The sequence below is a fragment of the Aplidium turbinatum genome, chromosome 1, assembly GCF_918807975.1.
Source record: "Aplidium turbinatum chromosome 1, kaAplTurb1.1, whole genome shotgun sequence".
NCBI lineage: Eukaryota > Metazoa > Chordata > Ascidiacea > Aplousobranchia > Polyclinidae > Aplidium > Aplidium turbinatum.
Window position 1 is genome coordinate 15540894 of NC_137472.1, and position 23014 is coordinate 15563907.

The window sequence follows — 23014 nt, forward strand, 5'->3', positions numbered from 1 at the left end:
CAATGATGGAAATCTTAGGTAAATCTTAGGTAGGCCATAAACTAGAAGTTCTACAATGGTCTATATATAATCAATATTTAACGAAACTTTTGACAACAGCGCTAACTATGGAATCCAAATTAACGACAAAAACACAAAATGCATGGTTATCTCCAAACATAGTCCTGAACCCCACTTCACACTTTACCAGGGAGACAGTACAATTGAACAAGTGTCTTCTTTCAAGTTCAACTACCTTGGTTTGCTCACAACAGCAGATCTGGGCAGCGGATGCTCGATATCCCAAGAGATCCATGAGGAAAATGGCTCGCGAAATGAATGTGAATGAAAAGACGATCAGAAAGATTGTTAAAACCGATCTGAAGATGTCCCCCATCAAAATGCAAACTTGCCAACACCTCACAGACCTCCAAAAAGAAGAGACACGCTCGAACTAAGATTCTTCTGAACAAAATGAAGTCAGGTATGGACACGGAAGAGATCATTTTCTCAGATGAAAAATTGTTCAGTGTCGAAGCAATGTGTAACGGACAAAATAATCGTATCCTTGCTAAGTCTTCTGCAAACATTCCTGACTCCATGAAAAAAGTTTTCAGGCGCCAGAAACCGCCTGCTGTCATGGTGTGGGCCGCTGTCTCCAAAACCTGGAAGTCTCCCCTCATTTTTGTTCCACAAGGCGCTAAAGTTAACACCAATTCGTACATTGAGACAATTTTGATTCCTGCCCTTGCAGAGGCTAAGAAACACTTCAAAAAGAAGCCATTCACATTCCAACAAGACAGTGCACCATCCCACACGTCCAAGAAAACCTAGGAATGGTGCCAGAACTATTTTCTTCATCGGCTATGATACTGTAGTAGTAGTAGTAGTAGCCTGGAAGTGGAAATCCTAATGAACAAATCCCTGAGTGGTGACGCCTAGGTGTGACGTGGGCTCATACCACTCAAAACCCTAAAGATGCATGTATATATGTATGGCAATTTATTTACGTTTTAGCGCTTGCTTCCAAGAACAGAAGACCATTTTCGTCTGCAAATTGCTTTGCTTCTTCATATGTGACGTCACGTTGGGCCTCCAAATCTCCTTTATTTCCAATCAAAAAGATTACCTGGAAACATTACATCGCATTATTATGGGTCTACTATTCGGTGAGTCTGATTCGGTGAGTTCCTAACTTCTAACCCCTAACCCTAACTCCTAACCCCTAACCCTAAAACGGCAATGATAATTAGGCTACGGTACCTGATAATTTAAAAAAAAATTGAAAAAATCCCCCGCTAAGGGATCGGACTCACCGAATCAGACTCACCGAATTGGACTAACCGAATCGGACTCACCGAATCGGACTCACCGAATCGGGCCATTCCGCATTATTATCGTGATGCAAAGTATTGGACATGGTTGTGAAAAGTAGACTCCATTATCCGATTTTGGATCAAATATGAATATATATATCTTTCGATTGTCACAGCGATAGCTTAAAGATGAACTTAAAGCCATGGTTTATTTTAGAAAACAACGTAATACCGGTTTTGTTTTAGAAGTACTTCGTCGCTAAACAAAACACATAAATACAAAACAAATGAGAACTCCACGACAGTCGAAAATGTTTCCTCCGTTTTTCGTATATAAGACAAAACTAAATCTTTTGGAGGAATAGTAGGCCTAGTTGGTACTTTTGTTGAAATAAAAAAAGCAATTAAGCATACATAAGTTATAACAGATGGGTTACAAACCTTTAACAAAAGGGGAATATATACCTAACAAGTAATTAAATCCACGAGAAAAAGCTGACAATTGTGGATTTACGATACAGATACCATGCAATTTCTTATTCTATGTTAGTATGCTGAAATAAGCATTTCTGAATCAAGGCAAAAAAATCCGTTTCAAACGAGTTTCTTCGCCTTTTGCATGCTTTGTATTCCTTGCAAAGTAAGAAATTCATAGTGATCTAGCAGCAGCAATACGAAGTTCTTCGAAAGCAGGACAAAAACATATGTGATTCATAGCAACACAGTTGTGAGTCCTATTAAATGCACTCACTGTATTTGGGTTAGTCAGATTCCTCGCGTCAGTTAACCAGCTGCTCAGATGGTTGTACGTGCTTCGTCGTGTGATATCATAAACCATTAGTGCGCCGGCGGCCCCTCGGTAATAGCTTCTAGTGACAGCTCTAAAGTAAATATAATATGCTGTAGCATGTGTAAAAATGTGTAATTGTAGGAGTTTCAGGCTGTTTCCCACCGCATAATTTACTCGCAATCATTCTCGTATCATTTGTTCAGTTTGTGCTTACAGTCCAGAGTGTCGTTATAGTTACAGTGCATGGTCAAATTTATCTTACGATTTTTCATTTTATGTATTGCAGATTTAATTCCTGATGAGGACACACGTACGTGTCGAAAACGTTTGAGTTTATTTTATTTAATTATGTTATATTTTGTGTGAAATAAAGTATGCTAAACCCGCTAAAGTTACTATGTTTTATTTCTCTATGGTTCAACTAGTAAATACTATCGCAACCCACTTAAATTGCTTGACACTGGCCTCAACCAACTAATGCAGTACTGTATATATAGGCCTATATATTTATTGCCATGAAGCTATTCAAAAGTAATACAGCTTGCAAACATCGGAAAATAATGTCATACATCAATACCAGATTAACTGACAACAACAAATGTGCTGTGGTGCACGCACACAAGAAAAGTACGAAGCACAAAGATGCAACAATAGTATGAGCGGCCCAGTCTTATACTTGTTGTGGTGGTGAAAACCCCTTGAAAACATTGAACAACATGTAAACTGTTGAAAAGGAGCGATCTTCCTGGCGTCAGCACTACCTGACTACTCACTACCTGACTTCCTGCTACACTCGACTGCCGAGAAAAAAACATGTAAACTGCCATATGTTACTCGGCAGCCGATTGTAGCAAGAATTAACAATAATGTGAATTGACAGAATGTAAACTTCCATATAAAAACAATAACTTATGTTTTCGCAGAGTCATGGAAATATTAATTAAAGCTTAAATATATAAATACAAGATAAAATATCTTGACAATTTGAAATGCCGAGTCTAAAATTCATACAAACCGAAACCGTTCTTGTCCAGCTGTGTCCCAGATCTGTAACTTAATTTTTTGTCCGGAGACTTCAATAATTCTTGTTCCGAATTCAACGCCAATCGTGTGTGGGCAATCAGCCATGACTGCACAAGAAGACTTAGGTTAACACCACTATATAAATGGTTCTAACCAGGTTTTCATTTACCATGCATGATAAAACTATGACAGAAATGTAAGTACGGTACCGGATTGTGACAATGGAAAACCAGACAGCAAAATCATGAAGGATGAATAATATAGGAATGTTGTTGTCACAAGGTTAATTTAAAATCTTTCTAAATAACCAGATATATTCAAGACAATTGCTTAATTGCTTAGCCTGTCAGCATGCTTAAACCTGCTTTTAAACATATTGCTTTTTCATACAAAAACTCACACTTCTTTTCTGTAAATTGATGCAAGAGGCAAGACTTCCCTACACCCATGTCACCTGTCAAAATATAAACATTATTTAAGTAAGGACAATCATCATCATCATCCAAATTCGGTTTTGCTCCCACTAGCGGGGCTGTGGAGTGTGGAGGAAAAATTATATGACTCCGACTTTTGGGTTTATAACTGGCCGACTTCAGTGTTGCCAGATTTTTCTAAAGTGTGCTTTTTTTCTTATTTAAAAAATTTAATTTCACTTAAGTTGTAATCGAAATGACAACTTTTACAAAATCATACAAAAACAAACACCTCTATTTCTACAAACACTACAAAACAATGCAATTGAAATATATTATAATCCTGAAATTAAAAACACAATACGGACAAGAAGTAATATTTTGAAAATAGATTGCAAACAAACATTTCATTGTTTTGTATCAAGCCAGAGTCAGCCTTTTTTGAACATGCCAAAATCCTTTTGACCAACTCCGACTCCACAGCCTTGGCCCATTAGTGAGGGGGCCAATTCTTCCCTTGCAGCAATTGCTTCAAAATTAAATAGACATAAAACTTAAAAAAACTACTGATTTGCTGTGGTAAAATCTTATCTTTCTTCACAAAAACTTACCTATTATAATATATTTGAATATGTAAGAATAATTGTATGGACCTGCTGCCATCTTGAATGGATGAATGCAACACTAAAAATACAAAAAATAACCATGTCAATAAGTACAATATTATGAGAAAAAAGGGGCGTTCTTTCCGGCTATCAGCACAAGGCTGAGCACTCACTAGAACAGCGAGCAGTCGCGAAACAGTGCAATATTAGTTACAATAACTGAAGCAGTGGGTTAGCACAAAGTTAAATTGAATGCATTACAACCTTGGACCTACAGACATCGACCACTCCAAAAAGGAAACCTTGTGGAGGTCAATGTTTAAAATAGGAGTATATACATGAAAACTACTGGAAAGCCGCCATCAAGCCAGATCCACATCTGCTGACATCCAAGTTAGAGAACCATTGTTTCAAATCATATTGCTTAGATCAGGGTTTCCTAAACTTTTTTGGGCCACAGACCATTATTTGTTTATTTTGTAAATATTTATTCGAGGACCCCCAATACAAAGGTACAACTGAATAAAACCAAATTTCGTTTATTTAAAAAACTGACAACATCAATGGGATGGATGGGATTGCATAATGCATAAGTCATCAATTCTTGAAGTTATTTGTGAAAGGCAAACTCGTAAGTCAGGGTCCACAAAATGTGTGAACCTGTATTTTGTCTTCATGTTGGTAAGAGCTGAAAATGCTGTCTCACACATATGTAGGTCGTGGCAAAAGGCTATAAAATTTTAGTTGCCTTTTGTGATAGCAATGGGTATTCCTCCACAGCACTCAACCAGAAAGAGGCAATAGCTGTTTGATTGAAACTAAGCATTAAAGTTCAATCTTTTTAGCGTCCCGACAGATCGATCTTTGTAACAACAAAATGGTTTAAAATCCAATCAAAACTGTCATATGTCTCTTTTAAAAAGTATGCTACTCCTTGAAATGTACAGAAATCAATTCCAAATGTTGTGTAACATCAGAGAAAAGTAACTGTGTACGGAATTAATTAAGGGTTTGTTCGTAAAGTAGTCACACAGAACAGGAAACATAATATGCACAACATTATCATTTATCCTTGTTTTCCATTATGTTGAGTTTCTTTATGAATGCTGTTTGTTTGCGGCAATTATCTTTGACAGGGTACGTACCGTACAACGTAGTATGTGTGGCTTTTTAATTTCTTGTCATATCGCCACAAACCACCTGTGCAGTCATCGCAGACCACAGTTTGGGAAACCCTGGCTTAGATTACGTCAACGCAACACATGACAAACTACAAAAACTTAAGAAACATCCAAAATATAACTTACATGTGAATGATAACAAATATTTCCAAGTAGAAATTGATCTGCACTCAGTTGTTAATAATGTTTGCCAAAAAAATTATTAAAAATAGAATAAAAATCAATAAATATGAAATCTGAATAAAAGAAAACATGTCGTTTACAATATCAAATACAGTATAATATATACAATTATACATATATATATGTTTTTAATGAAATGACTAGGCCATCGATAAACAACTACAAAGGTTCAATGTCAGTTTTACTAGAACTCAATTGCAGATGTTTGATTGCCGCTTAACAAAAATTCAAACTTGTTGCATGGCACCTAGTCACCTACACAGTAAACACATTGTTTTGTCATGAAACTGTAATAATTCAATGTGAAGTCGTCGATGAGATGTACAGCACATGGAATTCAAAATTTTTCATGAAACACCTCATGTATAGCATTCATAATAGAGAAACATGGCATTTCATTGCCTTCAACTTTGACGAGAAGAGGGAACTTAATGATGATCATAATAGCACTTTTGATATAGCCACTTTATTGAAAGCAGTAGAGGTCTCCAGCTGCGCTAGCCTGTCTATAGGGTCTGCTACTATTCGGTGAGTTCCTAACCTCTAACCCCTAACCCTAAAACGGCAATAATAATTAGGCTACGGTATCCAAAAATTAAAAAAAAACTGAAAAAAATCCCCCGTTAAGGGATCGGACTCACCGAAACTTACAATATTGAGTGGTGCATTCTTACCCATTTAACTATGATCTTTTGTATAGGCTTACATATTTTGTAAAACAGGATTGAGTCTGATGGATGTCTTATTAATAATAATGGTGCAGTGGTGCTTGCAGTGGTGCTTTTTCACCTTGAATAATGATAAGTTAATTCAGTTTATTGTTGTGTTGGCGATAAACAAACAAGAAGTACATCCAAATTGAGTGTCTATCAACACAACAGAATGGCAATGAAAGACCTGTAAGGTCATGTATGTCAGGTGCCACCCTAGCCTGTTGCAGGTAACACAGTACCGTTACTAAAGAACAAATAAAAAACAAATAGACACAGTATGAACAAACAAAAACAAAAGTAAGTCTTGCATCCTAACACTAGGTGACTTTGATCTGGATGGGGTGACTTTGATCAGACACTGTTTTAGCTTTCAGTTTGAGTAGCTTTCAGTGAAAGCAAAACAATTGGAGTTTGAGTGAAGTCCAGTTACTCAAATTGGCGATTACATGGGCTAAAACAGTGTCTGATCAAAGTCACCCTATCCAGATCAAAGTCACCCCGGTGAACAAAGTTGCCCCAGTTGACGGTACGTCATGCATGCAGGCCTATAGTCTGCTTCTTTAAGAAACCTTTAAATGCATTGATTAAATACAATTTTTGTAAAGAGGTAACTTTCTTCAACCATAAACAGACAAACCAAGCAACCACACGGCATTTAACATAATATATCAAACTGAACATAAACTACGAACGTTTTCGGCCATACACATTAGGGTGGTCCTTATTTTTTGACTTTTGAAATTTTTAGGTCTCACCCTCCCAAAAGGTTCCATTTTGGATAAAAACACCCTGTGTGAAATATTTTTGAAAAATATTAATGTTTAGAGGTTCCTCAAGGCCCTTGAAATTTCCCCATACACTATGTATAGGGGGTGTGATACGGTATACATATGAAATAAACTTTTTGAAACCCCTCTAAACAACTTTGTGCAGACATGAAAACACCTGAAAGCACTCTTAATCACACTATTTTAACAGCAATCACAAGACATAATTGTTCCACTCTACGACATAAATGTGTATTGCACAATTTTCACAAAACACAGTTGTATTATTAGAAGACACAATAGCAGGCCTCGAAATTGGTGACATGTCCGCCGTCACAGCATGTGATGTCCGCGGGAAGTACCATCTAGCTCGGTCATATTTAAGGAGCAGTGGGAGTACATAGCTCAAGAGAATTATGAAGATTCTTCCACTGATGAAGAAGCTGCAGATGAATTCAGTTCATTCATGTAGTATTGGCCAAGGAAAACCAACCTCGTGATGATTATCGTGAACTAATGGACATTTTATTGCTTTTTCTTGGAGATACTACACTGGGGCAAGCTAATTTTAAAGCACCTGGTGCAAGCCATCATGCACGGTGGATGATGAAAGTGATATACACCTTTAAGGCGTGGTTATTTTGAAGTCAGTTTCACCTGACGTGCCGTGAGCAAAACGGTCTCTGTGACCTACGTGTGTTTTTTTACACGTATCTATATCAAGGCGTGGATAACAGCTCCTTTGGCTATAAAAGCTCCCAACAATGATTTGTCCTTATATAAAGAATTGGAAGCTTATAAAACTGTTAACAAAGGTATCTCTGAAGCAAAACAACTGAAAAGATGGGTCGTCATCTGTGGTATCTTTCAGAAGAGCTTGTTGTCCTTTCTCTGTTTGATGATGATGTTGCAGCAAACATCAAAGAAGAAATAGTGGAAGTGATGAGAATTGGAGAAGAAAATTTGGAAGCACCCAACAAAAGAGTCACCATGACACTTGACAGCTTAAAAACTAAGACACTATCTTCATTTGCCAGTACAAACACAAAGTTGTTGTTCAAAAAATTAAGCCTTCCAGATTCTTTTCTCCATCTTCCTGTGTCGGAGTGGGAAGAAAACAGTGCTTATCAGACTGTGTCATAACTGGTCATACTTGGCCAAACAGTCTTATCTCGAACAAAAATCTCTACAAAATATGCAACAGTGAACCATTGTCTTGCAAGATCTCCACCATGAGATGGAACATGTTTGGACACATTCTGAGACTTCACCAGGACTCACCTCCTCAGAAAGCCCTTGAATTTGCAATAATTGGCAGCAAAAAGTACCAAGGCCGAACCGGACGTCACCGTACCAATTTATTACAACTGCTGAGATCTGACATCAGAAAAGCTGGCCTGGGATCCCTGCTCAGCACACCACATCTCCATCGATTGCAAAACATCGCAAAGGACAAAACAGAATGGAGATCCTATCAACCTTGTTGAAAGACTGATCGAAGCCAGCGGATGCCAAACGATTTGGCTACACTGGCGGCGGAGACAGTTACAATAATAATCAGACTGCTCGAGAACTATGTAAATCTTTAGCTGTGACCAATGATCATGCAGAAAGAGCTATAGCACTTATCCAAAACTTTTCTGGGCGACTCACTAAGGATGAGGAACAGTTGCAGTACCTTCTTCAAGTCGTTTCACAACATCAAAAATGCATTTATGAACCACTTAAAAAGGCTTTGATGTGATATTTTACCATTTTTGAGGCGTTGACCATTATAACCATTAACCCAATGACTATTCATTTGCATTTAGCAAGTTTGTTTTAACATGACCGCAATATTGCATGAATCACAAATCCAATATATATCTATTCAGCGTGTATTGTTATTGCAACTAAAAGCTCACTTACAGCTATTGCTTTACACTGTTTGTTGCGCAATATTTCAAAGCAATTAAATATGCTTCATCACTTTCAAACATGTGAACATTATCATTTTTTTATGAATGATATTTATCATCAAGATCGCAAAAAAGAACTTTTGTCTTTGGTATACCAAACTGGGTTATTATTTATGGCATGCTGATGAAAACAAGCCCTAACACTTGTGCATTTCAAATCCGCATGGCAAAACCAAGATTACAGAGGTATGACATACATGCATAAAAACGTGAAATTTTCAGAGGCCTCGAGGAACCTCTAAACGTTAATATTTTTCAAAAAAATTTTCACACAGGGTTTTTTGTGGTAAATGGAACCTTTTTGGGGGGTGAGACTTGAAAAATTATAAAAAAATTTTTTTAGCCCCAAATAAGGACCGCCCTAATACACATGTTAGCCCTTTTCAAGTAACGAAAAATAATAACTGATTTTACATTTACATTGAAATAAATAACTGATCTACACAATGAATTGAAAACGAAATACGCAGTTGTTTGCTGCAGGTGCTTCTTATTTGCTTAACGTCGTTTCTTAATTCATCATATGATGCGTGTTTGCCTCGCGGAATTAACCGCCATGTGATGTGCCTTTCTCCTCTGCTTTGCCGTTTCATTCTTATGCACTTCGCTTTAAATTTATTGTGTAGATCAGTTATTTATTTCAATGTAGATGAAAATCAGTTATTATTTTTCGTTACTTGAAAAGAGCTAAGATGTGTATGGCCAAAAACATTCGTAGTTTATGTTTAGTTTAATATATTATGTTAAATGCCGTGTGGTAGCTTGGTTTTATCTGTTTATCATTGATTAAACTTCTTTTAGTTTTTACATCATTATTGGCAGACCAAAGGAAAAGTTGCAAGCTTATATTTTCTTTTTGTCACAAGTTAAGTCTCTACATGTATTTGAGACTTCAAAGATTAGTCTATCCTACCATATTTTGCTGGCACAATCCTTTGAAGTGTTGGTTTAAGGCCAGTTAAAGGCATTTTAATTTCGAAGTCCAGAGCACGGCGAGCGAGAGAAATCTCGGCTCCTTTACGGCTGGTCACAGCGGTAAACCATAATCTCTTCGTGGGAAAATTTTAACTTAAAGTTCCCGAATCCGTTCGTCTGTATATAATGACCGAAGAAACACACACTTGAACTTCTTTTCAAACAGTGTATTTCTGTAAAATTAGCCCGCGGCTATCGAAATGGGGTGCAACGCGATACACCTCTAAAACTGTCACTACGATACAGATTACTTGGATAAAAGACGGAGAATTTGTCCAGCTAGCAAGCACCAAATAAACCAGTTAAATGTGCGACCGACTTCAAACAAACAACTTCGAGAATGAATCAGAAAAATTTGTGATAACTCAAAGGCACGCCAGCAGTAGCGCGACGCAACATTTCATGTTTAAACCGGTTTCAACAGGTTTGACACAGGTCTTACGGACGATGGTGCAATTTTGGCTCATGTTTTAGGAATTTCCATGACGTAATATTCAGTAGACCCGAACGGTTTCTACATGACGTTTGACCAGGCGAACAACCGTCTGGAACAACGGCGTAGCTCATCGAATTGGATGCCTGCTAGGATGGGTAGGTAGTCTGTCGACGTGAGACGCAGGCATCCAGTCACAGTACCGTATGCAGTACGTCGTTAATGGCGGTATCAATGTGGTGGGTGTGAGAACTACGATACCAGACTGGAGCACAATGCTCAGCGGGGCCGTCTTTAAATGTAGCAAACCTCGCAAACCTAGCAAACGTAGCAAACCTAGCAAACCACAAGGTTGCCAGATGGTATTTTTTATTGTATTCTTTTAAATTTCTTGGCTTTTTATTTATCGGGTGCATGTTTTTTAAAACCCTTTTGAACAAGTTACTTGTTTAGTGTTGATGTTGCAGACGTCGCAAACCTAGCAAACGTAGCAAACCTCGCAAACCACAAGGTTGCCAGATGGTATTTTTTATTGTATTCTTTTAAATTTCTTGGCTTTTTATTTATCGGGTGCATGTTTTTTAAAACCCTTTTGAACAAGTTACTTGTTTAGTGTTGATGTTGCAGAAGTTCTATTCTCATCTATAAAAAGATATCAAAATCTCTGCTTTGTTGGGTATGGTTAGTTTCGATATAAATACATTTAAAGCAATGCCTTTGCGATCAACATTTGTGAGATAACCTATTGCAAGTTAATATTAACGCAATATTTGGTAGTCAGACATTCGGGAATCAGTACTCCATCCCTTAGTTAGACCATGGTTGGGTGAGTTCACTAATTACTGGTTTTCTAAAAACCGGGCTGCAGACGATAAATAAAACTTAACTTTTGCAGACGACCGTACTTCCAGCCCTGGGCTACGCAGTGTGACACAAAACGAATAAGTGCCTAATGACAAGTTTTTGTGTGTGTTTAGAAAGTAAAGGATATTTTGTGAACGAAACCGGTTTTTCCAAGGTTTGGTCATTTGAAGTGTGTTTAAAATACCTATATGCTTTGGCTCTTTTTTGGGCTACTTGCAAAAAAATGGTTTGTTTTTGGGATTGGTTTGAAACGTGTTTTGGTTGGGTAATTTTGTGGAATCTGGCAACTCTGCAAGGTTTGCTTCTTTAAATGTAGCAAACCTAGCAAACCTCACAAGGTTTGTACATTTGTACAATTACGGGAAAATATTTTTTGTGTTATGAGGTTTTCTCAGCGGGCGTCTTTAAATGTCGCGAACTCCGAATTCCTCGCAAAGCTTGAGAAGGTTTCTGCATTTGAAAGCCTACCGCAATAGGTTTTCATAGTCTCCCTAAAGATGATAGATTTAGACTAGCAGCAAGTAATGATAAGGTTGTCTGTAGTCTAGGCCTATCTATTTGGTGCAAACTATGAACAGTTGAAAACCTCATCGGCCATCAATTGTAGAAACCTTTCTCAAGATTTGCGAGGTTTGCTAGGTTGGCTATATTTAAAGAAGCAAACTTTGTAAAGTTGCCAGATTCCACAAAATTACCCAGCTAAAAACACGTTTCAAACCAATTTTTTTTGCAAGTACCGTAGCCCAAAAAGGAGCCAAAGCATATAAGCATTTTAAACACACTTCAAATGACCAAAACTTTTGGAAAAACCGGTTTCGTTTACAAAATATTCCTTACATTCTAAACACACACAAAAACTTGTCATTAGGAACTTCTTCCTTTTGTGTCACACGGCGTAGCCCAGGAACTACGGTCACCTGCAAAAGTTAAGTTTTATTTATCGTCTGCAGCCCGGTTTTTAGAGAACCACTGATTAGTGAACTCACCCAACCATGGTCTAAGGGATTAAGTACTGATTCTCGAATGACTGACTACCAAATATAAATTGCGTTAATATTACCTTTCAAGTTTCAACATCTCACAAATGTTGATCGCAAAGGCATTGCTTCAAACGTATTTATATCAAAACTAACCATAACCAACAAAGCAGAGATTTTGATATCTTTTTACTGATAAAAATAAGACATCAACATTGAACAAATAACATAATCAAAAGGGTTTTAAAAAAAATGCACTCGATAAATAAAACGCCAAGAAATAAAAAAAATACAATTAAAAAAAATACCATCTGGCAACCTTGTGATTTGCGAGGTTTGCTAGGTTTGCTACGTTTGCTAGGTTTGCTACATTTAAAGACAGCCCTCAGCGGTAGAATGAACAAGGGCTAGGGTAGTTGTATGAAGAGTTTTGGCACCAACTACCAAGCCGGAACCTGCCAATTGCCTCAAAAGTGCGATGTGTGTAGAATGTAGATCAGTGGTTCCCAAACTTTTTCAGCTTGTGGCACACTAAGATAATTATAAAACGCTCGCGGCACACTTACGTAAAATTTGAAGCTATTTTCTGGAAATTAGAATGAAAACTGACTTCTTGACGATTTTTCATTTCAAACACTTTATTTCAATGAATTTGTTGGAAAAAATTTAATTCGTATGCGCTTAATACCCGTGACTATTATCTTGTAAAATATTTTGGCTCTGTGATTTTCATAGCTCCCGTTATTAGTGATTAATTAGCACGGGGCTAAGATAGCCCGTGGCATACTTTCCGCGTACGAAAACAGCTCGTACTGAGATAGGGTTAAGTCGCATATGCATGTCTGCATGCCTTATTTTAAATATTCCTACAGTTCTTTTCCAAAATTCCAAAAAAATTCGTGGCACACTCGAGAATGGCGGCACACTAGTGTGCCGCGGCACACAGTTTGGAAATCAGTGTTGTAGATAATCTTTTATGCAGTGACTCCAAGTGCCGACGATATGTGAGTGACCTGTCAAGGGTTACCCGACCATTCCCTTCATGCATCATTCAAGCGACAAGCACCTATAAAGCAGCGGCTGAAATCAAGACACTCCTTTGTGCCGCCGCACAACAACTGCTTAAGAACGCAGAAGAACTTGGTTCAAGTGTGGAACACTGGACGAACCACATGTCCGAAAAAATATATAGCCATGACCAAAAATGACTAAAAATGACCGAAATAAATAAAATTGACTGAATTTTTTCAAGTCATTTCGGACAAATGACCGAAATATCTCAGCGAAAAAAAAAACCCAGCTGCGAACTGGCGTCGGCCGCTTTCATTCGGACATGCACAAGTGGGGCCTGGCTCCTTCATCAGAATGCGAGTGTAGTGTGGTGCCACTGAACAGGCTGCAGACCATGTCATCCACCACTGCATAACCCAACGGCCTCCACATGGTGCGCATGGTCTGAGAGTCCTGGACGATGGGACTGCTGAGTGGGTGATGATATCCTGTCCCCTAATCTAGCCTGGAAAGATCTGCTCATACGCCGATGATGAATTTCGAAGCTTTTAGTTTGCCTTCAAAATATAGTCTCATTAATTCAATTCATGTTTCTGTGTCAGACTCAGAATGCAGAAGAAACAATATTGTGGAAATGAAATATAGCCTAAACAAAAAGTTGCAAAACCTTTAAGCTACCAAAAATATTAGTTTGCCTTCAAAATATAATCTCACCAAACATGAGATCAAAAACCTTTTACAACGATCTACATAGAAATTGCACTTCCACGTCTAACAAAAAAAAAACTTCCTTAAACCATTCAATTTACTGTTGACTTGAACTCAAATGTTCTGCAACTGACTAACTGAGCTTAAAACTTAAAAGCTGAATTGCTAAAATAAGTTTTCACACAAAGTTGCCAGATAACAACAATACGCAGAAAACCAAATATACATTAAATAAGATAATGACATAAAACAGTAAATAAGAATGAGTTCGTACAAAATCGCAAAAATCACACATATAAAATTCATATCCTCTCATTTACCTTTCGTAAATGACGCGTATGAAACAAACCAGATAGCACAAGCTACAGTAATTGATTTTCCAACGTTCTAAAAAATTAAAAAGTTTAAAACATGCTTGAATAATGGCTTATGTGGGACAAGTATATGTCTGTGACTGGCACAGTCACAAAATCCAAAAAACAAACAGTCAAAACAAAGCAATGAAAAAAAGGTAAACGATATATTGTTTTTGCAGACAGAAGCAATGTTTTTTTTTTCTGAAATTTATGTGCGGTAAACTCGCTAATCTAAAAGTATTTCAATTACGGGCATTGTTTTGGCAAAAATTGGAACAAACTAAACATAGTAAACTTTCAAAAATATCACAAAGATAATTTTAAACGTGAAATGATACATGAGTAGAAAGAGTCAAAAGAATTACCTTTGATTTATTACCTATTCTGCAACCACAAAAGCTCGCGAAGCCACTAAAGCTTACATTATTTCATTTATCAATTTTTAGCCTAATCTATTACCATAAACAGATGAAACCAAGCAACCACACGGCATTTAACATAATATTTTAAACTGAACATAAACTATCTACGAACGTTTTCGGCCATACACATGTTAGCCCTTTTCAAGTAACGAATTTTGCTTGGTTTTATCTGTTTATGGTTGAAGAAAGTCACGTCTTTACCAAAATTGTAATCTATTACCCTTTTTGATTGCACCGCATTTGTTGACTTTAAAGAAAATAAGGTTGAAGTTTGCTTGCAATAAACAAACTAATAACTGTGAAGTTAACTTGAAAGTTACCAAAATCAAGTATGACAACAAAAAAACAAGATTGAGAAATGCATATTGTATTTTGTTCAAAAAAGAAACATTGGCAACTCTGTTTAGTCTCAAAACAGACAATTATCACGTGATTAAACAAACAAGCTTCATTACATCATTTTCAATTTGTTGACGTAAGCTCAATATCAGTTTTAGCCAATTGTGTTGATTTGCGCACTAACCACAGAGAGGCCGGGATTTAGGTGGGACAGAAGGTGCAGATGCCCCGAGGCCCCCCTACGTGGAAATGATGTGATTTTATGTTATTATTATCTTTTCTTTCAGCCTTTGAAGTTTCTGCAAAATGCTGTGCAGTGCAGTGCTGGATTAATGCTAGCCTACTGTAACAAAGAAGTGGATTTTCGCGCCTTAGGCGCGCCCCCCCCCCCCCGATCTAAAAGTTCCCCAGGCCCCCCATCAGCTAAATCCGGCCCTGTACGTAGACCTACAATTTCTCTTTCACTCCATGCTCGAAAGCAATGTCTACTAAATTTTTGGTCACCAGCCAAGTGTAGCAAATATGGACAGCGATGATAGACACGTATTTCGCCCATTCCTTGATTGGTTAATAAGCTATCGCACCACAGATTTACACCACAGTGTTCCCTTAAACTTGTTGTTATTTTTTTCGAGCTAGAGATTATCGAATACGGACTTTTTTTATATTAACTTCCTTATTGTTCCCGTTGGCTCAGTAGTTACGCGCTCCACTTAAGATCAATCGTCGCTGGTTTGGCTTTCGGGGTGTGTGCTTTAATAGGCTGCAGGGATTGGAAACTTTTTTAGGTAAGAGAGCCATGAAAGCTACATGTTTGAAAATGTAATCTATTTCTATTAAGAACCATATTATGCTTTAGGCCTAACACTTAATATAACTAACATGTAGTGGCAGGTGATGAATTTTAAAAGGGGGAACGGCATCATCGGCATGTAGCCTATTTACTGAAGATGAGAAAAACAGCCAGGGTTCTGGAGGACTTCTCCCATTCTTTTTTTTAATTTGGTGCATTCTAAACGTATTTTTAGCCTTAAAATGTAATGACAAGTTAAGATAAAACTTTCTGCGGACCAGATAACGTCACGAAGAGAAATTAATGGCTCGATCCCGAGCCTTGGCAGCGTAGGCCTATGGAATGGAAGGCGTTTCTTCCATCCCATCTTTCATTCCATCACAAAAATATTTTCCATTTTCCACTCTATCTTCCATCTGTAAATTTTGTTATTCCTGTAATTATAGGCTAGTAGGCTATAGCCTACAATTTTGGTAGAGAGGTGACTTTCTTTAAGATAAAACCAAGCAACCACATGGCATTTAACGTCATACAAATACAGTGAACATAAAACTATAAACTAAGAACGTTTTCGGCCATACTCAAGTTAGCTCTTCTCAAGTAACGAAAATAACTGATTTTACAATAACATCTATAGGCTACATTGAAAATAACTGATCTACACATTACAATGAATTGAAAAACGAAATGCACAACAAGGAAACTGCAAAGCAGAGGAGAAAGGCACATCACATGGCGGTTAATTACGCGAAGCAAAAAAAACGCATTGCACAACAAATTATGAAAAAATGTTTAGGAGATGGGAAGCACCTGCGGCAAACAACTGCGTATTGAGGCGAGGATTGCAGCATTTTATGAGCAAAGCCTCGTGGATTTTCGTATCAAATTCGGTGAAACATTTACGCACAACTCTAAAAGACTTTAAGGATGGTTTGTTGTTTGAGCATGTTTGACAATCGAATATAATGGTCTTTAATTGCACTTTTTCTGTTCAAGTTAGTTAAATCTAAGTGCTCCAATCTAAGTTTATAATGTAGGGAAAGTGGTGTAACGTGGACCAGTGTGTAATTTGGACCAGTCCCCTAACTCAAAAAATAAAAATCGTTTGTCAGTATTTCTGAACAGCTTGAAAGGAAAAATAATAATAGCCCAGATGTGAAAAACTCAACTCATTAGGTTTAGAAACGTGGACGGGAGATTGGAATTTGTGGTTTTGGGTATGCTGATGTTATTTTGGGGAGTTGATTGCTAAGCGCTGAGACGTTATTGGCATGACGTTTGAGTCTGATATGATGTTGGTATTATCTTTAACCTATAGGCTAAGGAGATGTTGTGCTCAATTACAAGACTTGTAATTGTAACCAAGTGTGGAAGTCATAGTTGGTAATTTTTAACAGTGCATGACAGTGTGTAATTTGGACCAGTCATCTCACCTATGCAGCATCGCGTCAGTTCAAAATTCCCAAAGCTGTAGTGTCAAAACATGTCCATAACAGGCTACCAATAAATATGCTACACAAGTGTCAAAAACCATTGGTCGACAACTTGATCTTCCCGAAAATATTGAAGATCAACTGGTCAAACATGTTTTGGAAATGGAGTGAAGATTTTATGGTTTAGGGGCCATAGATTTAAGAAAGCTTGCATATGACATTGCGTCTGCCAATAATATCAATACCCGCTTCAACACTGAAAAGGGTCTGGCTGAAAAAGATTGGTTTAAGGGATTCTTGAACCGTCATCCAGAAATTTCATTTCGAAGACCTCAAGCAACTTCAGTTGAAATTACATACTCCAATGGTCCAAAATACACACCCCAATGGTCCAAAATACACACCATATGTGTAATTTGGACCATTTTTTATTGCTTAATTATTCTGTATTTTTTTATTGTATGTGATTTATATTTTCTACACTGGTTTGCAAGTACCTAGACTGTATCTGGGTGAAAAATAATACACATTGACAGGAAGTTGGCCGAGTTGTGCTTATTTTTCTTTAAGGGGTTCAAAATACACACCTTTCCCCCTAACTTGAAAGTCACCCACACCGCTAATGCCTTTACGCCAAGTTCAGTCACCACCTTGTGACAAAAATCAACCTTGAAAGAAAAAGAGGACATTTTGCAAAAATTTTAAAGGCTGAGAGAAAATAATAACGATAACACAAAATCAAATTTTTCCACGTCGGAGGGCCCTTCAAAAGGGAGGCCCGGGGCAACTGCACCCTTTGCCTCCCCTAAATCCGGGCCTGTCTGAAAAGGCCTGTCGCAATGCTCGTGTTTTTGAAAGATGCGTAACCTAACAATAAATTTAATGTATAGGCTATAAAACGTGTTTTCTAAAGCGATGTTGATAAATGGCAGTGTAAACGAATAAGCTTAATTAGGCCTACCATTCGTCATTTTGAAGTCACAAGTCCTTCCTGTGTCAGTTCAAGGCAAAAGTAGCAGGAGAAGTGGCGGTAGCGCGCTACTTCTGCCCGAGTAGCCGCAGTAAATTAGGTAGCGCGTTACTTTTATCGATTGGTAGCGGATATTAAGCCTAAATTGGAGTAGGCTACTTCTGGCAACTTTAGCCCAAGTAGCCATAATATCGATTGGTAGCGGATATTAAGCCCAAATTGGAGTAGGCTACTTCTGGCAACTTTAGCCCAAGTAGCCATAAGCAACCTGATTAAAGGTAGGTAGTAACTATAGGCTACCTTACACTCTTACAGCGTAGGCCCTATAGGCTACACTGTATCATTCTTCACCAAATTTTGGCCTGGTTCATATGGGAATCTTTTTTTAGTGTTACAAAGTAGTTTCAACTTTCACTGCATTATATCAATGTTTATTGCATCGTTTACCCATCTGGCAACCTTGATTCTGAATCTGCTTTCTAAAACGTTCAGAGGTCTGCGGTCAAATAAACAGCTCCAAACAAAAATAAGGAACTAAAGCTAGGCCTATGTACAAAAAAGAGACATACTTTCACCTCTATAAGCTTATTTGTTAATACTAAAACCTTGAACAATTCTATGTCTGGTTGATTTGCTGCAATAAACCACTTTACATGACCGAAGTGCGCTACAGAAATCATTTTCTTTAGCACCGTCGTTCTAAATGCTTTAAACATCTAAAATTGGGTCAAAAAACCAAACATATTTTAGTTTGCATAGACTCATGTGTTTGAGCTCTCGAAAATAATCAATCAAGTTGCTTTACTTTGCCAGAATTTGGCTTTAGGCTGCGGATTGAAACATACTTTTAGCTAAATGAATGTGGTTGAAATTGCAGTTACGGGGATCTAGCCTAGTCATGGCAGGAGCGCCTACTGAAATCAAACAAAAACCTGAGTTTGCAAACCGACATTTGGATGAATGTGATTTGGGCATTCCATCGAAAATGTAGGTTACTCAATAGAATGCCCTGCATAGTAGTTATAAACGAGGCTACTTAGCCTATTTGGCGACATGACAGGCCTTTCAACTCAGTGACAATCATATGAAACAATAAATTGACGTAAACTTGCGCCAATAAAACAAGAAAAAGTAAAGACCACAAAAGAAATCATGATTTTACAACTGTTTTGACAGAACAGTTAAATTTTATTCTTTCTAATACAATACTAGCCTATAACAGGCTATGCTTGTGGAACGGTATTAGGACGGAATTTTATTATCTCCTCCCATCAACCAGCGGTAATTTCCGCGGCGTCTACGCAACCGCACAATGGCGCTATCGATCCTCGAAGCGGCTTGTTTATCTCTGATGTCCTTGCTGAGACGCAATCGAGCTAAGTGTAACATTGCAATGTTCTTTCTGGTCTCTTGCATTGATTCAGTGAGACCGGCATTTGCCTAAATTGTGAGATGAGTGTGTTAATTACACATTGTTCCCATAGATCACTGAATAATACTGCTGATGTATTATTGAGGATTCAACATGCAACTATGTAGGGACAGTACATTATGAGACGGGCAACTCCGCTGTTCCGGCAACATTAAAAGCGTCAATTGCCAATTTGACAACATATAACATATTTTTTACGCTTTACTACTGACTTGCTTTCAATGAAAAACCTTAAATTACTTCAAATCCAACTTCAAGTCTCTTATATAACCCATAACAAGTACATTATTTTGCAAGACAGAAAAAATGTAACCCTTCAGTGTTACGGCTACGTCAAAAACGCATGTAGTTTCGTATCTCCATGATCTACAATCCCTAGCAACTATGGCTCAATTTTTCACGTGAGTTTGAGCTACTTCAATAAAGAAAAACTTTACTCTACTAATCTCAGTGAGTGGCTTCAGTCAAAGTCCGCACAACCACGCGAAACTGCCGGTACAGAATCGAAATCGACTTTTTCAGTACGACGTTGAAGATTCCCACACTCAATCAAACAAATAAACCAGCGGTACTTATAAGAATAAAACAAACTATAGCCTGAAGCAGTAAGTCCAATTTTCCTCAATTGTAGCGACACAAAACAGTTGGCAGTTGCACACAATAACATGAAGTAAACCCGCAATGCAGTGTGGGCGACCTCACACAAAAAATGCAAAATGAGAAAACAGTCAAACTATACCGTAATATTCAAATTTGTAAAACATTTGCCTAAATTGTATCGAATTCAAGCTGATGCCTGAAAATTAAAGATTTAGATTAAAAGTGGACAAAAAATAATAGGCACGAAGATTCAAGCATATCGTGAGTCTTACGTAATACAATACTATACATGTCTCTTGACAAGAACCAGCTCATATGCACTCTGATTGAGATTTGTAAAGAGTGGCGCAAACGCTTTCAAAATTCTGCCACACAGCTTGTATTTAGTAAACACATCAACGTTGATTGGTTATCAGAGAAGTTTTCTTTTTTTTCAACACTGCTAAAAGGGAGTAAACAATATCACACCAAATCAGAAGAATCGGTTTATTTAAATACAGAGCTTTCGCCACACAAGTGTGGCTTCATCAGTATAAACTTATTCTATTTGAATTAAGTTTACACTGATGAAGCCACACAAGTGTGGCGAAAGCTCTGTATTTAAATAAACCGATTCTTCTGATTTGGTGTGATACTGTTTACTTTATTTAAAATGTTTTGTCACACCGTGCATCCCAGTGGATCATCAATTGAATTATAGAAAAATTTGATGAAAAGTTTAGGAACGGAGTTTCGTTTTGGACTGCTAAAAGGGGTTGGCTATTTCTTAAATTTTAAGTTAAATTTTATACATTACTAAGGAAACCAAACAAAGCCGCTTTTTAAATCACACAGCCAAACCTAAACGTTCAACGGTCGCAAATTTAATAAACTGGAGAGATTTTGAAAAACCTAAGGACTAAGGTTGCGATTCGCCTTTTCAATACGATATTCAAGACTTTATTATGACAAATCAGCAAGTACCTTTATTATATTATTAGCCTCTGGAAGCTGCGATCCAATATGGCGTTGATACACTTTGACCAACGGACGGTTCAAACGCTCTTTCACAGTGAGATCACTGTAGGGAACCGGCCCCAGGGTGTAACCTTCTGCTCTCTCGGTCTGATCGTAGTTGCGTTGGCAGTAATGGAATGCTTTCCGGTTTTGGCCGTTGTTAACATGCATGTAGTGCTGAAAATCGTAAAGTTGTGACTTGTACTGTGTACGCTTAGGGCTTGCTTTAAGTTGAAAACTTGAATTTAAAAACTACTTAAGCCACAAGCTGGTGACATATCACCCTCTTCCAATCTGCCTTGAGTCAGCATGGAAGCAGTACGGCTCTTAAAATCACATGGAATCCTGTTAAGTAACCCATGTTGATGCGCAATCTGCTGCAAGCGGAGATAGCGAATGATTATTAAGCCACAAGCGAGAGCTTCAGAAAAAAAAACTGTCCAAGCTTTTAGAAAATCAGGAACTGAACCCTATTGTAAGAGCAACAATATTCGTATGAAAAAATCAATCCGGTTACGAAATAACTTCCACGACGAGATGCTTTGAGCATTAAACTACAAAACTACATGACTTACAGTAACTAACCTCAAGATTAAAAAATTGTAACTTGAGTAGTTTTCAAGCTCAGGTCATCATTTACAAAACCAAAATAATTGTTACGTGTTACCACACTTTTACAGTCTCGTCCTGACTATAAACCTGTTTGAAGCAACTAAAACTACTCTCACAGCTCAATAGAAACGCAAAAAAAACAGTCTTTTTCAAGGAAATGAACACAACATGAAAGGGCCCTTAAGCCTCCCAAATGCTGTCATACAAGTCAACAGTTGTAAACTGAGCAAGCGACAACTGAGCAAGTGGTTGAAGTTGGAAAATGAGGAAACTGAGTAAGTAACAATTGAGCAAGCCATAACTCGGCATGTCACGAGTCAGCAACTTTAGTTTGGCAAGCGCTGACCAAGTAAGTTCGACGTGAGCACTGCACGTAAATCTCATTTGCTGACTTGGCAGTGGCTGAAATGTAATTGCTGAGTTGAAGCACTTGCTGAGTTGAAGCACTTGCTGACTTGTCGCATGCTGAGTGGTCCGATGTAGAAATTAACTGCTCAGTGGTCCGACGACAATATTTAAACATGCACCCCAGAAGCGCAAATGCAATAGAATTAAGTCTGGTCATGACAGAAAATTTACTTGTTTAACTTCAGACTAATTAGTTTCTACCTTGATTCTAATTTACAATTTTTTAAAACCTACACCAGAGCTAAGTGTTCGGTTCATACAATTATTTCAGTCGATGTAGTCTTACTTGTTTGAATAGCTTATTTCCCAAAAACTACTTTCTCAGACGAGTTAATCAGAAGTCCCTTCAAGTTAGCTTTGTACGGTTTCGGACATACAGCATTTGGAAAAAAATGATACAAACGAGCAATGGGTTATATCTGACCTAGCAAAGAGTAGAATTTGAGATGAAGGGTCATCTGGCAACGCTCTCTACTTTCAGGAGGTAAATTAAGTACTTCTGGAATTGCCTGGTCTATGATTAAAACAGCATAAAAAATAAGAACTTACAGTTAAATTTACGGTTTCTGCTATTTTCTGCGTCATTCCATTGTTGACGGCGACATGGACTATATTCTTTTCAGACTGGCATCTAAACAATGCAACATCACAATGTCATCGTTCATAATGGAGGAATTAAAAAAGGAGAAGATTAAAATAGCTAAAAGCGATAGAAAATTTATCCTATGGAGAAAAAATGCCTCAAAAATTAAATAAT

At 37.6% G+C, this 23014-nt stretch overlaps 1 protein-coding gene across 2 annotated transcripts in view; it reads right to left on the bottom strand.

The window, feature by feature from the left end:
- The window catches only part of LOC145768401 (ras-related protein Rab-14-like), a 31156-nt gene that overhangs the window by 4309 nt on the left and 3833 nt on the right, over positions 1 to 23014 (bottom strand). For both annotated transcript variants that reach the window (XM_082579895.1, XM_082579886.1), the window contains exons 5-11: positions 22807 to 22888; positions 21205 to 21414; positions 4133 to 4205; positions 3509 to 3562; positions 3101 to 3215; positions 2047 to 2176; positions 990 to 1108 (exon numbers count right to left, since the gene is read on the bottom strand). In XM_082579895.1, the coding sequence (XP_082436021.1) occupies positions 990 to 1108; positions 2047 to 2176; positions 3101 to 3215; positions 3509 to 3562; positions 4133 to 4205; positions 21205 to 21414; positions 22807 to 22888 (783 nt within the window). The remainder of the gene's footprint in view (positions 1 to 989; positions 1109 to 2046; positions 2177 to 3100; positions 3216 to 3508; positions 3563 to 4132; positions 4206 to 21204; positions 21415 to 22806; positions 22889 to 23014) is intronic.